Source organism: Prunus mume, linkage group LG6, assembly GCF_029339155.1.
Source record: "Prunus mume cultivar Tortuosa linkage group LG6, ASM2933915v1, whole genome shotgun sequence".
NCBI lineage: Eukaryota > Viridiplantae > Streptophyta > Magnoliopsida > Rosales > Rosaceae > Prunus > Prunus mume.
The window spans coordinates 2,817,180-2,834,479 of NC_142703.1; the positions used below are offsets into that span (position 1 = coordinate 2,817,180).

General features: G+C 35.3%; 1 protein-coding gene and 2 long non-coding RNA genes across 3 annotated transcripts; 1 reads left to right on the plus strand and 2 right to left on the minus strand.

The window, feature by feature from the left end:
- Nucleotides 1–2,335: 2,335 nt before the first annotated feature.
- On the minus strand, nt 2,336–6,132 carry LOC103336231 (uncharacterized). Its single transcript, XM_008239273.3, has 5 exons — nt 5,803–6,132; nt 5,247–5,426; nt 4,290–4,416; nt 3,978–4,091; nt 2,336–2,805 (listed from the first exon to the last, which is right to left on the minus strand). The coding sequence occupies exons 1-5, from the start codon at nt 6,013–6,015 to the stop codon at nt 2,690–2,692; spliced, it is 750 nt and encodes a 249-aa protein (XP_008237495.2). The 5' UTR covers nt 6,016–6,132; the 3' UTR covers nt 2,336–2,689.
- A 5,933-nt stretch (nt 6,133–12,065) lies between these two features.
- On the plus strand, nt 12,066–12,660 carry LOC148915824 (uncharacterized). Its single transcript, XR_016128241.1, has 3 exons — nt 12,066–12,199; nt 12,325–12,358; nt 12,591–12,660. It is a non-coding gene; the product is annotated as an uncharacterized LOC148915824 (long non-coding RNA).
- A 1,358-nt stretch (nt 12,661–14,018) lies between these two features.
- LOC148915825 (uncharacterized) lies at nt 14,019–15,806 on the minus strand. Its single transcript, XR_016127997.1, has 3 exons — nt 15,718–15,806; nt 15,562–15,595; nt 14,019–14,334 (listed from the first exon to the last, which is right to left on the minus strand). It is a non-coding gene; the product is annotated as an uncharacterized LOC148915825 (long non-coding RNA).
- Between the last annotated feature and the right edge of the window lie 1,494 nt (nt 15,807–17,300).

Consider the following 17,300-nt stretch of genomic DNA (forward strand, 5'->3'; position numbering starts at 1 on the left):
GTTTATTGTGATTTGCTGCCCATTGGAGGTGATGTGTGGCCAACTAACCCAAGTTTTTTTTTTTTTTTTGTCAAAATGTGGAAGGGGTAGGGGATGTGCTATTAGGGTTGGAATCTGAGATCATTAATCTACACGTAAATGCTTTAAGATTTAGGATTTAGGATTAAATGTTCTTACCACTATGTATTTAGAGTTGCTTAATTTGACTTTGTTAAGAGGTGATAATGATCGCCTCACACACTTATTTAATAATCATCATATAACCAACTTTAAATCTCTATTCAGGCATGTTCCAAAGAAGAAACAAATTTCACTCTTCATATTGTACTTTGCTGCCTTTCCTTACGACCATTTTCATATGTCTAGGGCACTAAATACAAGTCCAACAAGTGAGATTGTCTTCATATGCTAAAAAAGTGAACATATTAGCCAACACGGTTTAGTCCAATGAAAAATGACTTGATTTGCAAACTAATGATCTCATATTTAAACCCCCCTAACATATTGATAGTGTGTATGAGAAATCATCCTCCTTCTTGTAGTTTAGATTGGTTGTATTCGGGGAAAAAAATGAACATATTAAAACCAAGCTACCTAGGTTTCCCTTCTCTCCAAACTTTAACTTTTGGCTAGGTTGGTCATAATCACATTATAAGCATTATTTGCCCTTTTTGGCGTGCAGCGTGCTTATTAGAGCGAATATCAGATGAATCCATTGTTTCTGCTGGTTTATATCACTGTCCAAAATTGAATTTTAGTTCCGACAATTTTATTTTTTTTAATCGACAAGCCATTAAATCTTAGTCTCTTTCAAATAATAAAAGATGCTGCAAGTTCGACTCCTCCCTATCCCGTTGATTGAAAACAAGATCATCTACTTTTGTTATGGTCGCCTTGATCTTTTACTCAATTTTGAATTTCAAATATTCAAATATATTCATTCTACCCGAAAAAGATTCAAATGAGAAGATAGAGAACATCGTGTCTAGGCTGTCTTCTCTTGAGCATCGATGTCCTGCTTCAATAACTGATGCCTCCTATATTCAGAGGTTTTACCTTAGGCCACAAGTAACCTTTTCTAACTCATTCATGTGGTTATTTTTTAGCTTTGGCTACGAAAAATTTGGATTTTTATCACAAAACGTCTCTAACGTTTACAAAACTATCAGATTGCATCCTTAAAGTTTTTTTGTATCACTCATGGTTCCTAACATTAATATAAGTGCTATTAAATAGTCATTCTGTCAAAAAAACTGTTAAATCTAGAGATATAATCGTCAAATCAATCCAAAATTATAATATAATATATATATATATATTTTATTTCCTTCACTTCTCTCTTTCTTTCTTCTTCTTACAGTCTTTTCTTTTCTTCTTCTTCTTTCTCTCATTCCTCATCTCTTCTCTGGGTATCTCACATGGGACTATTTTATGTATATAGATGCGGTTTGACCATTATTTTTTTCTTTGTTTTCCTTCTTTTAATGCAATTTTCTTTTTGATTTGTTTTTTTATGCTAGAGGAGATAAACGGCTGTTTGTTGTGAGGCATGATCCTAGAGACATAAACACTTCCATTATTCGACCCTGCCCTGGGAGGCAACCTACCACCCACACCTCCATTCCAGGAGCTAAGCTAGAAACCACTTTTTCTTTTCTTTTCTTTTTTCCTTTTATAAAACAAGGCCATTACCTGTTTTACATTCCGTTTATTATTGGAACCCCACAAAAATAAAAGGCCATCAACCACTCTCAGATTTTAAACTACTGGCGGAGAGAGAGAAGAAGAAAAGGAAGAAGAAGAAAAAGAGAGAGAGAGAGAGAAGAAGAAAGAAAGAGAGAAGGGAAGGAAATAAAATATATATTTTTATAATTTTGGATTGATTTGATGATTATATCCTTGAATTTAACAGTTTTTTTGACCGATGGACTATTTAAGAGCACCCATATTAACGTTAGGGACATGAGTGATACAAAAAAACTTGATGCAATCTGATAGTTTCTCAAACGTCAGAGACGTTTTGTGATAAAAAGCCAAAAAATTTAGTTACAGAAGTTCCTAGTGAAAACCAAAGGAGCAATCTTGGAAAGCCTTAAAACGTATTTTCTACTTCATGTTTTAAACACTCACCAAAACCCTAATATGCTGCTCCAAAAGGTTAAAGTAAATTCTCCTAAATCCTATACGTCTACGTCTAATACAACCACCAGAATAACACTGCATATTTGATTCTGGCTGCTAATTTACAATTAGAGTAACATGCCAAAGAATTAAACCAACTATGATGTCAGTGGTTTTGTTTCCCATGCCATTAGCTATCACGTAAATGGTAATGTAAAGAAACCATAAACAAACTGCAATCAAGAAACCAGCAGTGAAACAGAGGAAAAGTCTGAACAAAATACTGACTTGGAAGATAAGCTACTAAGGTCCAAGACATTAAGAATTATGCAGAACACCACACAAACACGAGATCACAGATGCAGTGAATGATGATCAAGTAACAATTGCATTCATATATAGAAACCGTAATACCTCAAAATTCATGAAAGGTAATACTATCCGCAAATGATTTTATCAACTCTTCATTTACTTGTAGTTACTAATCCTGCATGCACAACAAACCTCTACTCCTTGCCACGTCACCAACCTGATTCTTTCCACATTGTAGGATATTACCACAACCATACTAACGTTGGAATGAAAGAGAATAGGAGCCAGTGTTTGGATCTTTGACAGCTTTGAAGTTGTCAATGCTCATTCCGAAACGGCCTAACAAAGAGTTGCCCATATCTTTCAGCTTCCCTACTCACATAGAACAATTTCAAACGCTTAGTCTAGAGCATATTTCTTTTTCTTTTTCTTTTTCATTTATGAAAAACATTAAAATTTAGCAACTGAGGAAACATATATTACAAAGGAAATATGCCCACTAACAGCCAAGTCTAAAATTTAACAATGAAGTACGCCTTAAACAAGCAAAATATACCAGTCACGAGCATAACAAAATTAGGTTTTTACAAGTAAGCTCATTTTAGCATGACATATTATACAAAAACCCATATAGAGCCTATTTGGGGAGAAAAACCCAAAACTAGCCACTTGTCATTTTCTATTAGTTCTTAGTGTGTTAAAATTTTCCAAGAACCAAGTAGAAAATGACAAGGGGCTAGTTTTGAGTTTTTCTCTCCAAGTAGGCTCTATAAGAGTTATTGTATAATATGTAATGTTGGAATGGGTCTAATCATGATAACCCCTAACAAAATTGGACATGATATCCGTTGCCACCAGAAAGCATGGAATATGTGAATAACAATTACAGAAATCAGACATGAGATAGGAGAATTAAAACGTACATTTTCTTACCATTTTTTATTAACATATTCATATTTCTAAAAGAGAATGACTCATTAAGTTGACATCATCGACAAGGATAAAACATTCTCCCTAATGTTCCCTGAACCTACCTCAGTGACATACTTTGGCAATCATGAACAAGTTAGCTAGTGTGTCATACGCAAGGACCATATGTCATTAAAAAACTGATCAGTAGGCTACAATTTTAGGATTTCTTCATTTATTAGTCTTGACATTGTTTCAAAAAATCAGTCAAATTAGTTATTCTAGTCATTTGGCAAGTAATTACTTCGTGAAAACGCATTGCCTAGATTCCCTTCTAATTGCCCAGTCCTTTGGCCTTCATTGCTCATCATAAGTATAGGAAAGAAGTCATGTGAAGACTAGCAGAGTGGTCTGTCTATGATATGGATTGGGTTTTTATCCTTTTTTGGGCATTGTTTAATGAAAAAAATACAATCATGGTACATACAGCATTTAGGAATAACTTGATCGAGTGGCCAAAAGAAAAATAATCTAAAATTACAAACCATGAAACAATAAAAAATATAAATGCAGAAGAAAATAATAGAATTAACTTACCAATGATCTTATTAACCAAAAAGAAAAAAGAAACTTACCAATCATCTCCTCTTTCATCTTTTCTCTCTTTTCTTCAGCCAGCGGCCCCAAGCGGTGAATGGTCTTCTTGGCTTGGTCATTTGAAGGATCAAGTTCCAAGATTTTTTTCATGTCTACATAGTAAAGCATACATTGAGCAATACATATTAGTGTAAAACTAAAAACCAGTACACATGAGAACACGGAAGTTGCTTCTAGTGGGATGAAAAAGAGTCAAGAATATTGTCCAGAAATACAAGGATGAACTAATGAAAGGTACCACCTTAGAATACAGTACAATGGTTAAAAACTTGTATTATATCCGAGCTTACCGGCAATAGCCTCGTCAAAATGCTCTAGTTTTTCATGAGCTTCTGCTCTTCTAAGCATAGCTTTCATATATGAAGGATTTAGTTCTAGCGCTTTTGTGCATTCCTTGATTGCGTCCTCATATTTTCCCTGTGACATTAAGATTCAAACATTAACAATCATGCACAACTAAGAAGCTATTGGTGTAGAGAAGTTATAATGAAAAGAATAAGAAGCCTTTTCAAAGCATATAATAATAACACAAGGAAATAAATAAGGGAAAAACTAAAAGTGAAAACAGCGTTTCTTTGTTTGGTCAGGAGAGTGAAAACAGCTTACAATTACTAGCACCAGTTCTGCTCACGGCCTGGACATCATCTATAACCTTGTAATATTTGTTGCCTTTCACTATAAGTCTTCATTTTAAAAGTTAACTATAAAACCTCCCTAATAGAGCTAATTCTATGTAGTTATTTTTCTGTAAAATATAACTAGAATCCATTTCAAATAAAAAATTTCCAGACACATGATGAAGGAAATCAAACCCATTTTTGCTTTTAAGACCAATTATGCATCACTGGAATCACATTACTTTACTGTAACAACTTGCATACTTCAACAAAGACTACCAAGAAAATAAGAGGGAGAAGAGAAAAAGCCCCTTTCCGAATAATTACACAAATCATAGCTTTTCCCATATGTGGAAATCAAAAGTGCATTAGAGCATAAGCGGCTTCATCAACAAATTTCTATTCCGTACTAACTAGTAAAGTCATATGTTACAAAACAAATCTACCCATTAAACCAGAAAAATACTTCATATCGTCGACAAACTAAGAATGCACTAGATATGTATACCATGTCAATACCTCAACTATTTTACGTGAACTTTTAATCACAACATAGAATGTAAAATTGAAAAATAAATAAATAAATAATTCAGGAAACATATTTGCCAATATTTTAACCGTATAGCATACCAATTTCGAGAAGCATATTGCACTGTTTGCGTGACATATTGAACGTAATTCCACAGATAATGGCGTGTCAGGTGCAAGGTGTAAAGCAAGCACATACTGTGATAATGCCTCTTCATATTGCCCACTGCCAAACAGTCTATTGCCTTCCAATTTGACATCATTTGCTTGTTCAAATGCTTTCTGATCCAGATGCAAACAGAGCAAATCAACAAAAAAAAATTTATATTATCTCAACAGGAACGTAGGAATTGTAAGTAATAAAATCAGTTTAACAATTTAAGATGAAACTAACTAAGAGAGAGAAAAACCTAAATGGGTTTAATTATAAGCAAACCACACAAAGATATCAAATTTCAGAACAGCCGGATACAACAATTTCATTTTTCTTCTTCAAATTGAACAAAACTGAACTCGAGTACTGAGCTCCAAAGTAACAATAGGCAGTTGATTCGTATAAAGCCATTGGATTATCAGTAACATCTACCAGATAAACAGGCATTGCACAACACATTTTTAATAAAAATCAGAAAAACAATAGCTTTGCAAAGACAAATACCTGTTTCAGGTCGTCGGTCTGAGAGAGACTCTGCTGCTCCTCTTGGACTTGGTGCTGTTGTTGGGTTTCGTGGTCGTTGTCGCTACCATTGGGTCCAAGTTCGCCGTCGCTGGCAGTTTCGAAGCCATCAGAGACATCTTTGTTGGTGGAAGACGAGGGTTTTGAGGGATTCACATCGCTACGCCTTTCTGTCTCTTCGTCTTCTATCAGCATACTTGTGCTTATCTCAGGAAATCAATTCCTACGAACAGAAGAGAAACGCAAAAGGGTGAAGGATTTTGGCTGCGGCAACTGCTTTTCCAGAAAGCTCTTTCTAATCGGCAATTTCTTGGAGCACAAAATAACATCTCACATATTTCCTAAACGAAGCCGTTTTGTCTTCATCCCACGTTTGCTATTGTCGTTTCTCCCTAAAACTTTTAGAGGGCGTTTGTTACACAGCATGAGAATTGAGAGGTAAAACTAATTATTTACCACTGTATTAGAAATTGATAATTAAGAACTAGACTTAAGCAGAACATAGGTTTGGAATGACACCATCATAATCCATGTTAAGCTACATGGATAATTAGTTTAGGCATCTATAACTAAACTCTAGATCCTCATAAAAAAAACTTACTTGTAACGAAATAGCATTATTTTGGTATCTCACAATAACACAATGACACATAAAAAATTATCTCGTGTATCATTGCATCATTGGCCAATGATAGCAAAAAATATTATCCCTATTGCATGAAAGTCGTTCTCCTAGATCCTCTGTTAGCCAACCTCAGAGTACACAAAACAAACCCCCAATTAAACTTTTCAACCAAGCAAGACGCCAACTTTCAAGTTTGAACAAACACAGCAGCCTAAATTGAACAAAATGAAGCCCCAAACAACTATCTCCACCACAAGCACGAACAAGAAACAACCATTTCTACATAAACCCAATCAACAAAGGAGCCTCAAATGCAGGTTACCACCACCAAGTATGTGACAAACTTAGAACATCCATAAAACAGAAACTCATTAAACAAAAAAGACATCAACATACACAAAACATAAACCAAAATTAAACTCAATATTCAAAATAGGTCAAAACTATACATCAACATGCAACAACAACAAAATCCAAAGTGAAAGATCCGACCTGAGGCGTGACCAAACACAGACCTAGGATTTACAAATAAGATGGGTTGAAATTTTAAGACAATTTTTTTGGGTCAAAATTTTGGCAGTCTCATTTGTCTTTTGTTTTTATGGCATTTCCCACAAAACAATAAGCTAACAACGAGAGGAAAAGCGAAAGGCTGAAATAGGAATAAAACAAGGGTCAAAATTCAAAATTTAAAGTACTAAAGGATCAATTAAAAGACGGAGCAACAAAAAGTTGCACAAGCCCATGCTTTAGTGTTAGTATGAAATTGTATTGGCATTTTCTAAAACTTGTATAGGTTTAGAAGTGTCATTAGTTATTGGGTTGAAGCATAATTGTTGTTTCTGATTTTTTAAAACTGCGAGATTGAAATATATCAGCCATCCCGAATAACAGAATTGTAACTTAACACGTATGAGACATTTGATCTAAAGATAAGCCATGTCATTTGTCATGCACACATGATATGAACATTTTTTGGCATTTAATATGATATTATTTTCCTGATTTTCTCTGATCTTAAGTAAATAAGAATCCCTTTAGAAGTGGATCTCATTTAGACATAATTTTTAATATATTTTCTTTCTTTTTTTCTTTAAGTAATTTGCTTGAAAATCATGTTTTCAATTAGATCACACTATCAAGGTGTCTGATCACGGTTTGATTGCTTTGATATTGTGATTGATTAAAACCATCTTTTCTTGTATGCCTTTTCTATTGGTTTCTATTGGCCTTTTCTATTGGTTTAATTTCACATGTGATTATCTATAGAAAAGGAAAATATATTTGGGATTTAATTTAATTTTTGCCAATCAAGCAATCTTTGTTTTGAACGTGTTTTCTTTTTGGTGGAACAAAAAGAGTCTGGTTTACCTATTACCAAAGTTCATGTGCCCCCTTGTTTTCCTGCTAATTTCGTGACATGAGGCAAGCCACTTAACCCCACTTAACTCTTTTTGCTTCTTTTCTCTATTTTTTTTTTTTTTTTTTTTTGCTTTTTCTCCCTGTTATGCCCCTTTCTCCCTTTTCTCGTTCCCCTCTCCCCCTCCCTCCTTCGTCTCCCCTCCTCTCCTTCATTTTTTGTTCTTTTTCTAGATCTCCACCTCCACGTTCTCTCTCTCTCTCTCTCTCTCTCTCTCTCTCTCTCTCTCTCTCTCTCTCTCTCTCTTTGCTTTTGCTTTTGCTTTGTTTTTCTTTTTCTCTCTTCTCCTTTCCTATTTCTTTTTTGAGTTTCTCCTTCACCCCCTTTTTCCCTACCTTCTCTTCTCTCTTCCGCTCCCTTTTTCCGTACTTTATTTTCTAAGTTCCTCTCTTCCCCCACCACTTTTGAGAGAGAGAGAGAGAGACAGAGAGAGGAGAGAAAAAGAAAAACAAAGCAAAAGCAACAAAAAAAAAGGAGAAAGAAAAAACATAGTGGTGGAGATCTAGAAAAGAGAACAAAAAAGGGAGGAGAGGAAGGGAGATGAAGAAGAGATGGGGAGAGGGAACCAGAGAAGAGAGAAAGGGGCAGAACAGGAAGAAAAAGCAAAAAAAACAAATAGTAAAAAGAGTTAACAGAGTTAAGTGGCTTGCCACATGTCACGAAACTAGTAAGGAAACAGGGGGGCACAGGAACTTTGGTAACAGGTAAACCGGACTCGAACAAAAAGCCTATAAAAGAAGATCTTTGTCTTCTTCATTATTTAGAGATGTCAAAGACTATTTTTCTATGCTTTCACAATCATATTTTCAGTCCATAAATTTTGGAAAGTTGAGTTTTTATTTGAGATAAATCATCAAGTGTTCCATGTTTACTTGTTGATTTATCAAACACTTTTTTCATTCATATTGCATTCATTTGCACTGATTGGAGACTCATACGTTTGAGGGCACCAAGACCTTGGTGACGGTTTTTCTCCAGTGAGCTTGAATCAATGTATCAAATTCAACATAAAGAGAGTTGGAACAACTTCGACGAACTTAAAGCAATCGTGACCAGTATTGCATTCAACATAAGGAGTATCGAAAGATCATCCCGTGACAAAGGTTGAGTTACTAATAAGTCGGTAAACATTATTTAGAGTGTCTCTAGGATAAGTGTGTGAATACTTCTTGCAATCATCGTTCTATAATGGATTTGCTTTGGATTGAGGAGTCCCGTGGATTTTCCCGAGAGGTGGGGTTTTACCACATAAAATAATTCTTTGCATTTTCATATATTTTTATGTTCTGTGCATTCAAGGATTGATACCACTTATCAATCCTCTGGGCGTGTTTTTATTCCTTGGGAAATGACCTCCAATGCCACCCATTTGCTAATTTTAACTAAAAATACCACTCCTTGCCAATTTTTTTACAACTAACAACTTTAAATATAAAATTATTGTTCACTTATTGTACCCATATCAGTTTTTCAGAAATTGACTTCTCTCTCTCACTCTCTTCGCTCTATCTCTTCGGCCCGTCTCTTTCCCTGGTGTACCTCTCTCTCTTCGACGCAATGCTCTTTCTCCGTCAACAGTGGTTGTTCATCCAAGCGTAACTCCATCGTTGACATCCACGAGGTACTGTTCATAACCATTTTCTTTGAAATTTGGGGTTTTTGTGAATTTGGTTTATGGTGTATGGATTTGTAAGAAATTGGTTTAGGGTTTTAGTGTTTAGGGGTTGCTCAGAAATTGGGTTTGGGTTTATGGGTTTCTATGAACTGGGTAATAACTCACACCCACTCTCACTTTGTAAGGAACTAGGTGGTACAGAAGTATTTTCCATAATTAGCACACTAAGTTTGTTGGGTTCAGGATGTTTAATTAGTAAACATAACCAAAGAGAGAAAAGAAAAAAAAAAGTTGGAAAATAAATTGAAGGATAGATTTTGAAGGGCTAAGTCAGTTTGGTGCAATTGAAAATGTCATCATAGTTTTGCTAGCAAAATCTGGTTTTCATTCCCCCAAAAGCTAAGTTTTAAGCCTTCCTGGAAGAAGTGAAGCAGAGAAAGAAGGGGAGAAATAGATTCATCTATTGAGTGTTGTTTCTGCAACTTGGGTTTTGTTGATGGTTCTAATGGCAAAGCTAGTTTGCCATTCACATCTTCTTCTGCTCATCATAGTTTTCTCTCTCTCCATCCTTCAAGCCAGCTACAACAACACACTCGGTCACAAACCCTTCAAGATCCAGCAGACTTCTCAACTACCCATCAGCCTTAACCACTTCAGCCATAGAAGCAACATCGAGACTTCTGCAAAATTGAACCAACTCCATACTCTATCCTGTTATGAAGGCAACATAACCCACCTGCACATTATTGGCAACAATGGGTTTCCTCCACTGCCTCGTGATTTCTCAAAACTATTTCTTTGCCACTCTTGTTGGCTTACCAAGCTTGAAAGTGCTTTCACTGGTTTCTCTTGGTTTATGGGGGCCAATACCTGCAAGTATTGGGCATTTGTCTTCACCGGAGATTCTCAATGTAAGCACAAATTACTTAAGTGGTACAGTTCCTCTCCAACTTTCATATCCGAGGAACCTTCAGATCTCATACTTGACCATAACAAGTTCACTGGTCAAGTTCCAGTTGGTTGAGTTCACTTCAGCCTTGGCTGTTCTCAATCTGAAAAACAATATGCTTAATGGCTTTTGCCATATTCTTTGGCATCTTTACAAACTCTCGGGTTCTCTGCCTATCAAGTAACTTCTTGTCGGGAAGTGCTGATCTCGAAACTTGACAAACTTGCAAGTTCTTGATTTGGAAGACAACTATTTTGGGCCTCATTTTCCAAGTATGCCTTCCAAGTTGGTCACACTTGTGCTAAGAAAGAACAAGTTTCGCTTGGGAATCCAGATTGCATTAGGCTCCTGCTATTAGCTCCAGAAGCTGGACATTTCATTGAATGGGTTTGTAGGGCCATTTTTGTCATCATGGTTGTCACTGCCTTCCATTAAATATCTTGACATTGTTGGAAATAAACTCACTGGACTTCTCTATAAGAACATGACTTGCAATTCTGAGCTTGCTTTTGTCAATTTAGAGTAGTTTAGAATATTACTTTGTTCAGAGAAAAAAAACATGGCCTTTCATTTGGCCAACTGGTCCTATAATGAGAGTTTGTGTCATAGAAGAGCTGGTTTAAATACCAAATAATACATGTTTCGTTTTTTTGTTTTGTTTTTGGTATTGGTTTTGTTTCATTTTCTTTTATTTGAAAAAATGAAAATTAAGCAACCTTTAAACCAGTATTCTTTTTTGGTCAACCAAGGAATTAGAATTGTCAACTTCTCTTCTTTCCTGTATCCTGAAGTTTCAAAAGAAATACTCTGTTACTACATTGGTATTATTAAGCACCAACATCTCATGTAGCTTAAACTCTATGTGCTTGCTTTGTTTAGGAGCGTTATTATCTTGCTTTGAGGCTTTAATACTTGTCACTTACAGGATTTATATGTACCTACTTTGCAGGAAAATCACTTGTTGGAATGGCAGAGGTTGAAGCAGCCATACAAGAAATGTTCCAGGCACCTCATATTCAAGTGAGTCAGATTATATCTTACAGTCATGATGAAAAATGATTTCTGTTGGTGAAACTTCTTTTATTTAAATGGTATGTTACATCTTAGAAGAGGTAATCAATACCCTTGAGTGAGGCATATGACGCAGTGATTACTACGTTAATATGCATTCCTAATATGAAATACATGAGATCCAGATAGCTACATAGTTTTTTGGTCGAGTAACAAAGATGAAAATGGTGTCAGTTGGAGTTTGCTAAATCTTATAAGTGCCATTCTTTAAAGGAGTAGCATGGTGAAAAATGGCTTTCAGGACCCAAATTATCTGATGCTGGTTTAAAGTAGTGAATTTCTGCACTAGTAGCATTCAACTCCATACAACTTTAGCTGCATAAATTGTTATTGGGTTGAAAGGAAGTTTTATTTATCTATGTTGTATCTAGGAAGAACAAAAAAAAAAAAATTTAATAAAAATTCTCTCTACCTTCTTCAGAGATATATTAATGCTAATTCTTTTCTTTGTTTTTTCCTGGCAGGTGATGAAAACTTCTTCCAGGCTGAGTAAAATATTTTTGACTGCCATGGTTTATGAACTCTACAAAATAGGAATGGGGTAAACTACTTTTGAAAAGGTGAACTTCTCATGCTTTCCCCTTATTGCATAAATTTACACACCTAATTGGTTTGTCTATTTCTATCACAGATTCTAAAGTTTGTTTCATGGAACATTTCATACCAACGCTGCTGGTACCTCTGCTGGATGCATTTACTGTAAGTATGACATCTCACTCCTAGAAGATTGCTTTTCACTGTGGTGCAAGTTGATTGCATAATGACAGATAGCCACCCACAGCTGTGAAACAACTTTGCGCTAATGCAGTTGTAATCTGTTGCAGAATTTGAAGAGATATTAATAGTTTAAATAAATTGGTAAGCTTTGCTTATTCTTTCATTTTTTGGGGCATAAGAATCAATATAGTATGCTATAGGTATGCATATTGTTAGCAGTTTTAGGACATACCCTAATTTGATTCCTTTTGCTGGTATTTCATTGTTCTGAGGCCGAGGCTGAGTTTGAACTATTGCATTTTGTTATATATTCCAAAACCAAAGTTATAAAAGAAAATGGTTTTCCTCTTTGTTAATTGAGAATCATCTGCAGTTATGATTTCAGATCTGTAGATAACTTGTTGTTGCTGATATTGCTACACGGGAGGAGAATATAACAGCTTGAAAAATGTGCAAGAAGAGAGCACTAACTCATACACCGAAGAACAAATTGATGAAGTTAAGATCAAATTAGTAGAATTTATGAGCTCTCCATTATTTATAATTATAGGTAGGAAGTGTGTATATACTAGAGCAAAGATTGGTTGACTATGTAATAACAATTGAATTTTCAAGTTTTATGAAAGAAATAATTTTTGCTTCGCGGGACAGTATTGTTAGGGTTCGGTGACGATTTATTTTCCATGTCTAAATTGTAGTCTGTAATGGATGTGTGTGTATTGTATATAGATTGACTTAATATTGTTGTCCTATTACATGTGTATTGTACTAATATTGCCTGTGTATTGTATACATATTGCATGCATATTGCCACCGTATTGCATGTATATTGTGATGTTATTGCTGTCGTATTGCCATTATATTGCCCTAATATTGCCTCTCTAGTGTATGTATATTGCCCTAATATTGCTATTATATTGTATGTATATTGACTACGGCTCATCAATGGGTTTACGGTTTAGGCCATACTTCATTCAAAAAGAAGATGAGGAGGAGAAAGAAACAACGTGCCTTTCAAAAACAGGCAGTCAGGTGCATCATAATTGCACCGTAAGACATTGTAAGAAATTATTTAAAAAAATAATAACAACGAAAAAATAATTTACAAAAAAAGGAAGGTATGAATAAAGAGACAGAGAGCAAGAGAGCGAATAGGGGGAGAAAGAGACAGAACAAAGCTAGAGAGAAACAGAGAGAAAGAGAAAGAGTTGCGCTACAGAAAGAGAGCAAAGAGAGAGACAGAGTTGCACTAGAGAGAGAGAGAGCTGCAATAGACAGATACCAAGGAGAAAGAGAGATGTGCCAGAGAGAGAGCTGAGTGAGCTAAGAGAGAACAAAATTTCTGAACGTGTGAAAAATCAGCAATAAGTGGACAATAATTATATTTTTATAGGTGATATTGTAATACTATTGCTATCGTATTGTGGTTATATTGCTCTAATATTGCCTCTATAGTGTACATATATTGACCTAATATTGCTATTATATCGTATGTCAATGGTCATTTGGTCTAATAACAGTCTCCACTTCATTAATAGTAATCCTGAATTCAAATCTCATAGACACAACAATTGTTATCCATCATTATATTAGCATGAATTGATGTTGACCTTTGAAATGATAGTTGGAGTTGCACATCGATTCATATTCAAAAGGAAAGTAATTCTCTCCCTCAATGAATCTTCGTTCAAAAGAAGGCAACTATCGAATATTGGGTAACAAAATGCAAGATCCACAGTAAATTAATTAGGCACAAACCACATATTACAAAACCAGGATGATTTTTGGCATACTTGAAAAGACAACAGAAAAGAAAATTCATTCAAGCTTCTCACTAAACATGGCCCAAGCACTCGACCATGGTTTCAATCCAAACCTACCCAACAAGGGCATACCACATGTCCATCGTAACATAAGAGTGGCATTTACAAAGCATGATCTGCAATATGTTTCTTTTTCTCCTAAACAAAATTGTTACTAAAATGGAACAAAAGATCCCTAACATACAGCAATACAAGCAAAGATAGTCAATTGTCATACACACAAAATTAGTCCTCATCCATCCCTGCAGGCTGATCTCTCTTACTAGGGCCACCTGCTGGTTTTGCCATTATAATCTGCAAGATAGTCAAAGCACTATCAACAACCTTTTTTTAATGAAGGTATTAAACATTAAATAGGCTGCAATCAGATAGATTCATCATTTCTCACACATTTTTAGCTAGCCAGAAAACCCCCAGCATATAGATTTTCTATTTACTATCAAGCCTTCTGCACTGAAGCCATATTCATTATAAAAGTTCAACATTTCCCAAAAGTAACTTTCAATTTTATTTTATTTTTCCAAGTTAAAAACTAACATTTGCGACCGTTCATTGGAGATCAAATGAAAGATTGGCTGGATGTTTCTGTATAAACTTGCAGGCAGTTAATGGGTGAAGAACTTTCTGGTTTGAGTGCCAAAGATCTACAGAGCCTGGAAAACCAACTGGAGACAAGTTTGAAAGGTGTCCGGATGAAAAAGGTGCCTAGTCCTGATTATATAGTCTCAGTTACTACTGTCAAGATCCCTTCTTTATGTAGCACATGCATGACACTCAGTCATTTTTCTGCAGGACCAGATACTAAATGATGAAATAAAAGAACTGAACCAGAAGGTTACCAAAGAAAACTGCCTCAGTTTCTCCTAGTCCATTTATGTTAATTCAAGTCCTTGGGGCCTAATTTATACCTATTTTATATCATTCTTTTTACTTATTTCAGGGAAATCTCATACAACAAGAGAATATGGAACTATATAAGAAGCTAGACCTTGTAGGTAAAGAGAATGCAGAACTGCTAGAGAAGGTATTGTCTAAAAGATTGTATAATACTATTAAAATATATCCCTTAAGCTCTACTTTTCTATTTAACACATATTATACTTCACTAAAGGGAGGAGACAGGTGACAGGTAGAAGGAAAGAGAGAGAAGCTAAATGAGATATCACTAAGCCAAAAACAGAAGGCCATTATGTTAATTATAATATAAGCAAATGTGAAGGTTTCTCTTCTGGAAAAGGCAAACAGAAGTTTTTAATCTCAGGTTTATGGAGCAAGGGGTGTGAATAAAGAAAACAAAAGTTCCCAACCTCCATATACCATCACTAATGGATATGATTTGCAAACACCCATCCATCTGCAGCTAAGCCAGCCACAGAATCAAACTCACCTCGGCGAACAATGAAATACCAAAGAAAAGGAATCAAATTAGGATATGTCCTAAAACTGCTAACAATATGCATACCTATAGCATACTATATTGATTCTTATGCCCCAAAAAATGAAAGAATAAGCAAAGCTTACCAATTTATTTAAACTATTAATATCTCTTCAAATTCTGCAACAGATTACAACTGCATTAGCGCAAAGTTGTTTCACAGCTGTGGGTGGCTATCTGTCATTATGCAGTCAACTTGCACCACAGTGAAAAGCAATCTTCTAGGAGTGAGTCATACTTACAGTAAATGCATCCAGCAGAGGTACCAGCAGCTTTGGTATGAAATGTTCCATGAAACAAACTTTAGAATCTGTGATAGAAATAGACAACTGCTCGAATGGTCAGTTAAGCAGCCATCTGTTATCCTAAATATCAAAGACGGGGTTTTATAAGCTTACATTGTCATGATTTCTCCGAAATCATGTTTTATTTAATAATTGATTTTGTGGTCTTATAGACAACCTCTCATATCAGCCACAGCCACTGATTCTAATTTAAAATACCAAACAGTGCACAAACATCTACTATAAGCTAACCCAAGATTCCCAAAGGTGAACGAAGCCCAAACGTTCTGTGACAAAATGAAGAGTTTGATTTCTGTGAACAGTGGCTGCGAGCCAGTGACAGTGGGTGTGCGTTATTACCCAGTTCATAGAAACCCATAAACCCAAACCCAATTTCTGAGCAACCAAACCAATTTCTTAGAAATCCAGACACCATAAACCTTCACAAAAACCCCACATTTCAAAGAAAATGGTTATGAACAGTACCTCGTCAATGTCAACGATGGATTTCCGCTTGGATGAACGGCCATCTGTTGATCGGGAAAGAGCACTGCGTCGAAGAGAGAGAGGTACACCAGGGAGAGAGATGGGCCGAAGAGAAAGAGCGAAGACAGTGAGAGAGAGAGCCAATTTCTGAAAAACTGATATGGGTACAATAAGTGGGCAATAATTTTATATTTAAAGGTGTTAGTTGTAAAAAAATTGGGAAGGGGTGGTATTTTTAGTTAAAATTAGCAAAAGGGTGGCATAGAAGGCTATTTCCCATATTCCTTTGCTATACTTAAACTCTGTAAACATACTATTCAACCCCCTTCTAGTGTTTTAAGCTATCCTACATGTAATTTCACTTAGGAGTTAGGACTAGGGGTGGGCATCGAGACCAAAAAACCGGACCACCGAGCCGCACCGGATGAAAAAAATTGTATTTACAACTAGCGTGATTTATATAATTTAATGTATATTTTATTTCTAGAAAAAGCTATAGAAATTGTAAATAAACAAAAAATTGATCATTAGATTTTAGGCTAATAACTTTAGCTAGTCTACCCGCTAAAAAATTCATGATTCCACCCTTGATTAGTAGGTCTTGTAATAAGGATGCTCACCTAGTGGCTCAATTTGCAGTTAAAAAAAAAAAAACTCTATTTCTTGGGTGTGGGAGTGTTTGCGTTACCCTCCCTACTAGCTACTCAAGACTCTTGAAGAAGATGTAAACATTTTTATTAATGAATGAATTCAATACTACCGTTTGACAAAAACAAAAGATTGTCCAGGAAAGTGAACTCAAAATTTAGAGAGGATTTTCCATAAGTTTTAAAGGCCGTTCTTCTATGAATTTCTTGACTACCACCATCTCTAATAATCCCCTTGAATGGAGGTAAACCCATCAATTTTTTATTTGATTAATGTTTTGATTTTGTTTTCTTTGTAAGATTGAGATTTGATTGTGTTCAATTATGTGGTTGCTTTTGATTTCAATGATCAGAATTTTATTTCATGTGGGTTATGTAAGAATATGCAAATGATCGAATGGGATAGAA

What these genes read in the sequence shown, in the direction of transcription:
- LOC103336231 (XM_008239273.3), bottom strand. Translation starts at nt 6,015, where the DNA reads ATGCTGATAGAAGACGAAGAGACAGAAAGGCGTAGCGATGTGAATCCC. An exon ending in AGACCGACGACCTGAAACAG is followed by an intron (nt 5,427 to 5,802) that starts GTATTTGTCTTT and finishes CATCTGGATCAG; the next exon opens with AAAGCATTTGAACAAGCAAA. An exon ending in CAATATGCTTCTCGAAATTG is followed by an intron (nt 4,417 to 5,246) that starts GTATGCTATACG and finishes TTAATGTCACAG; the next exon opens with GGAAAATATGAGGACGCAAT.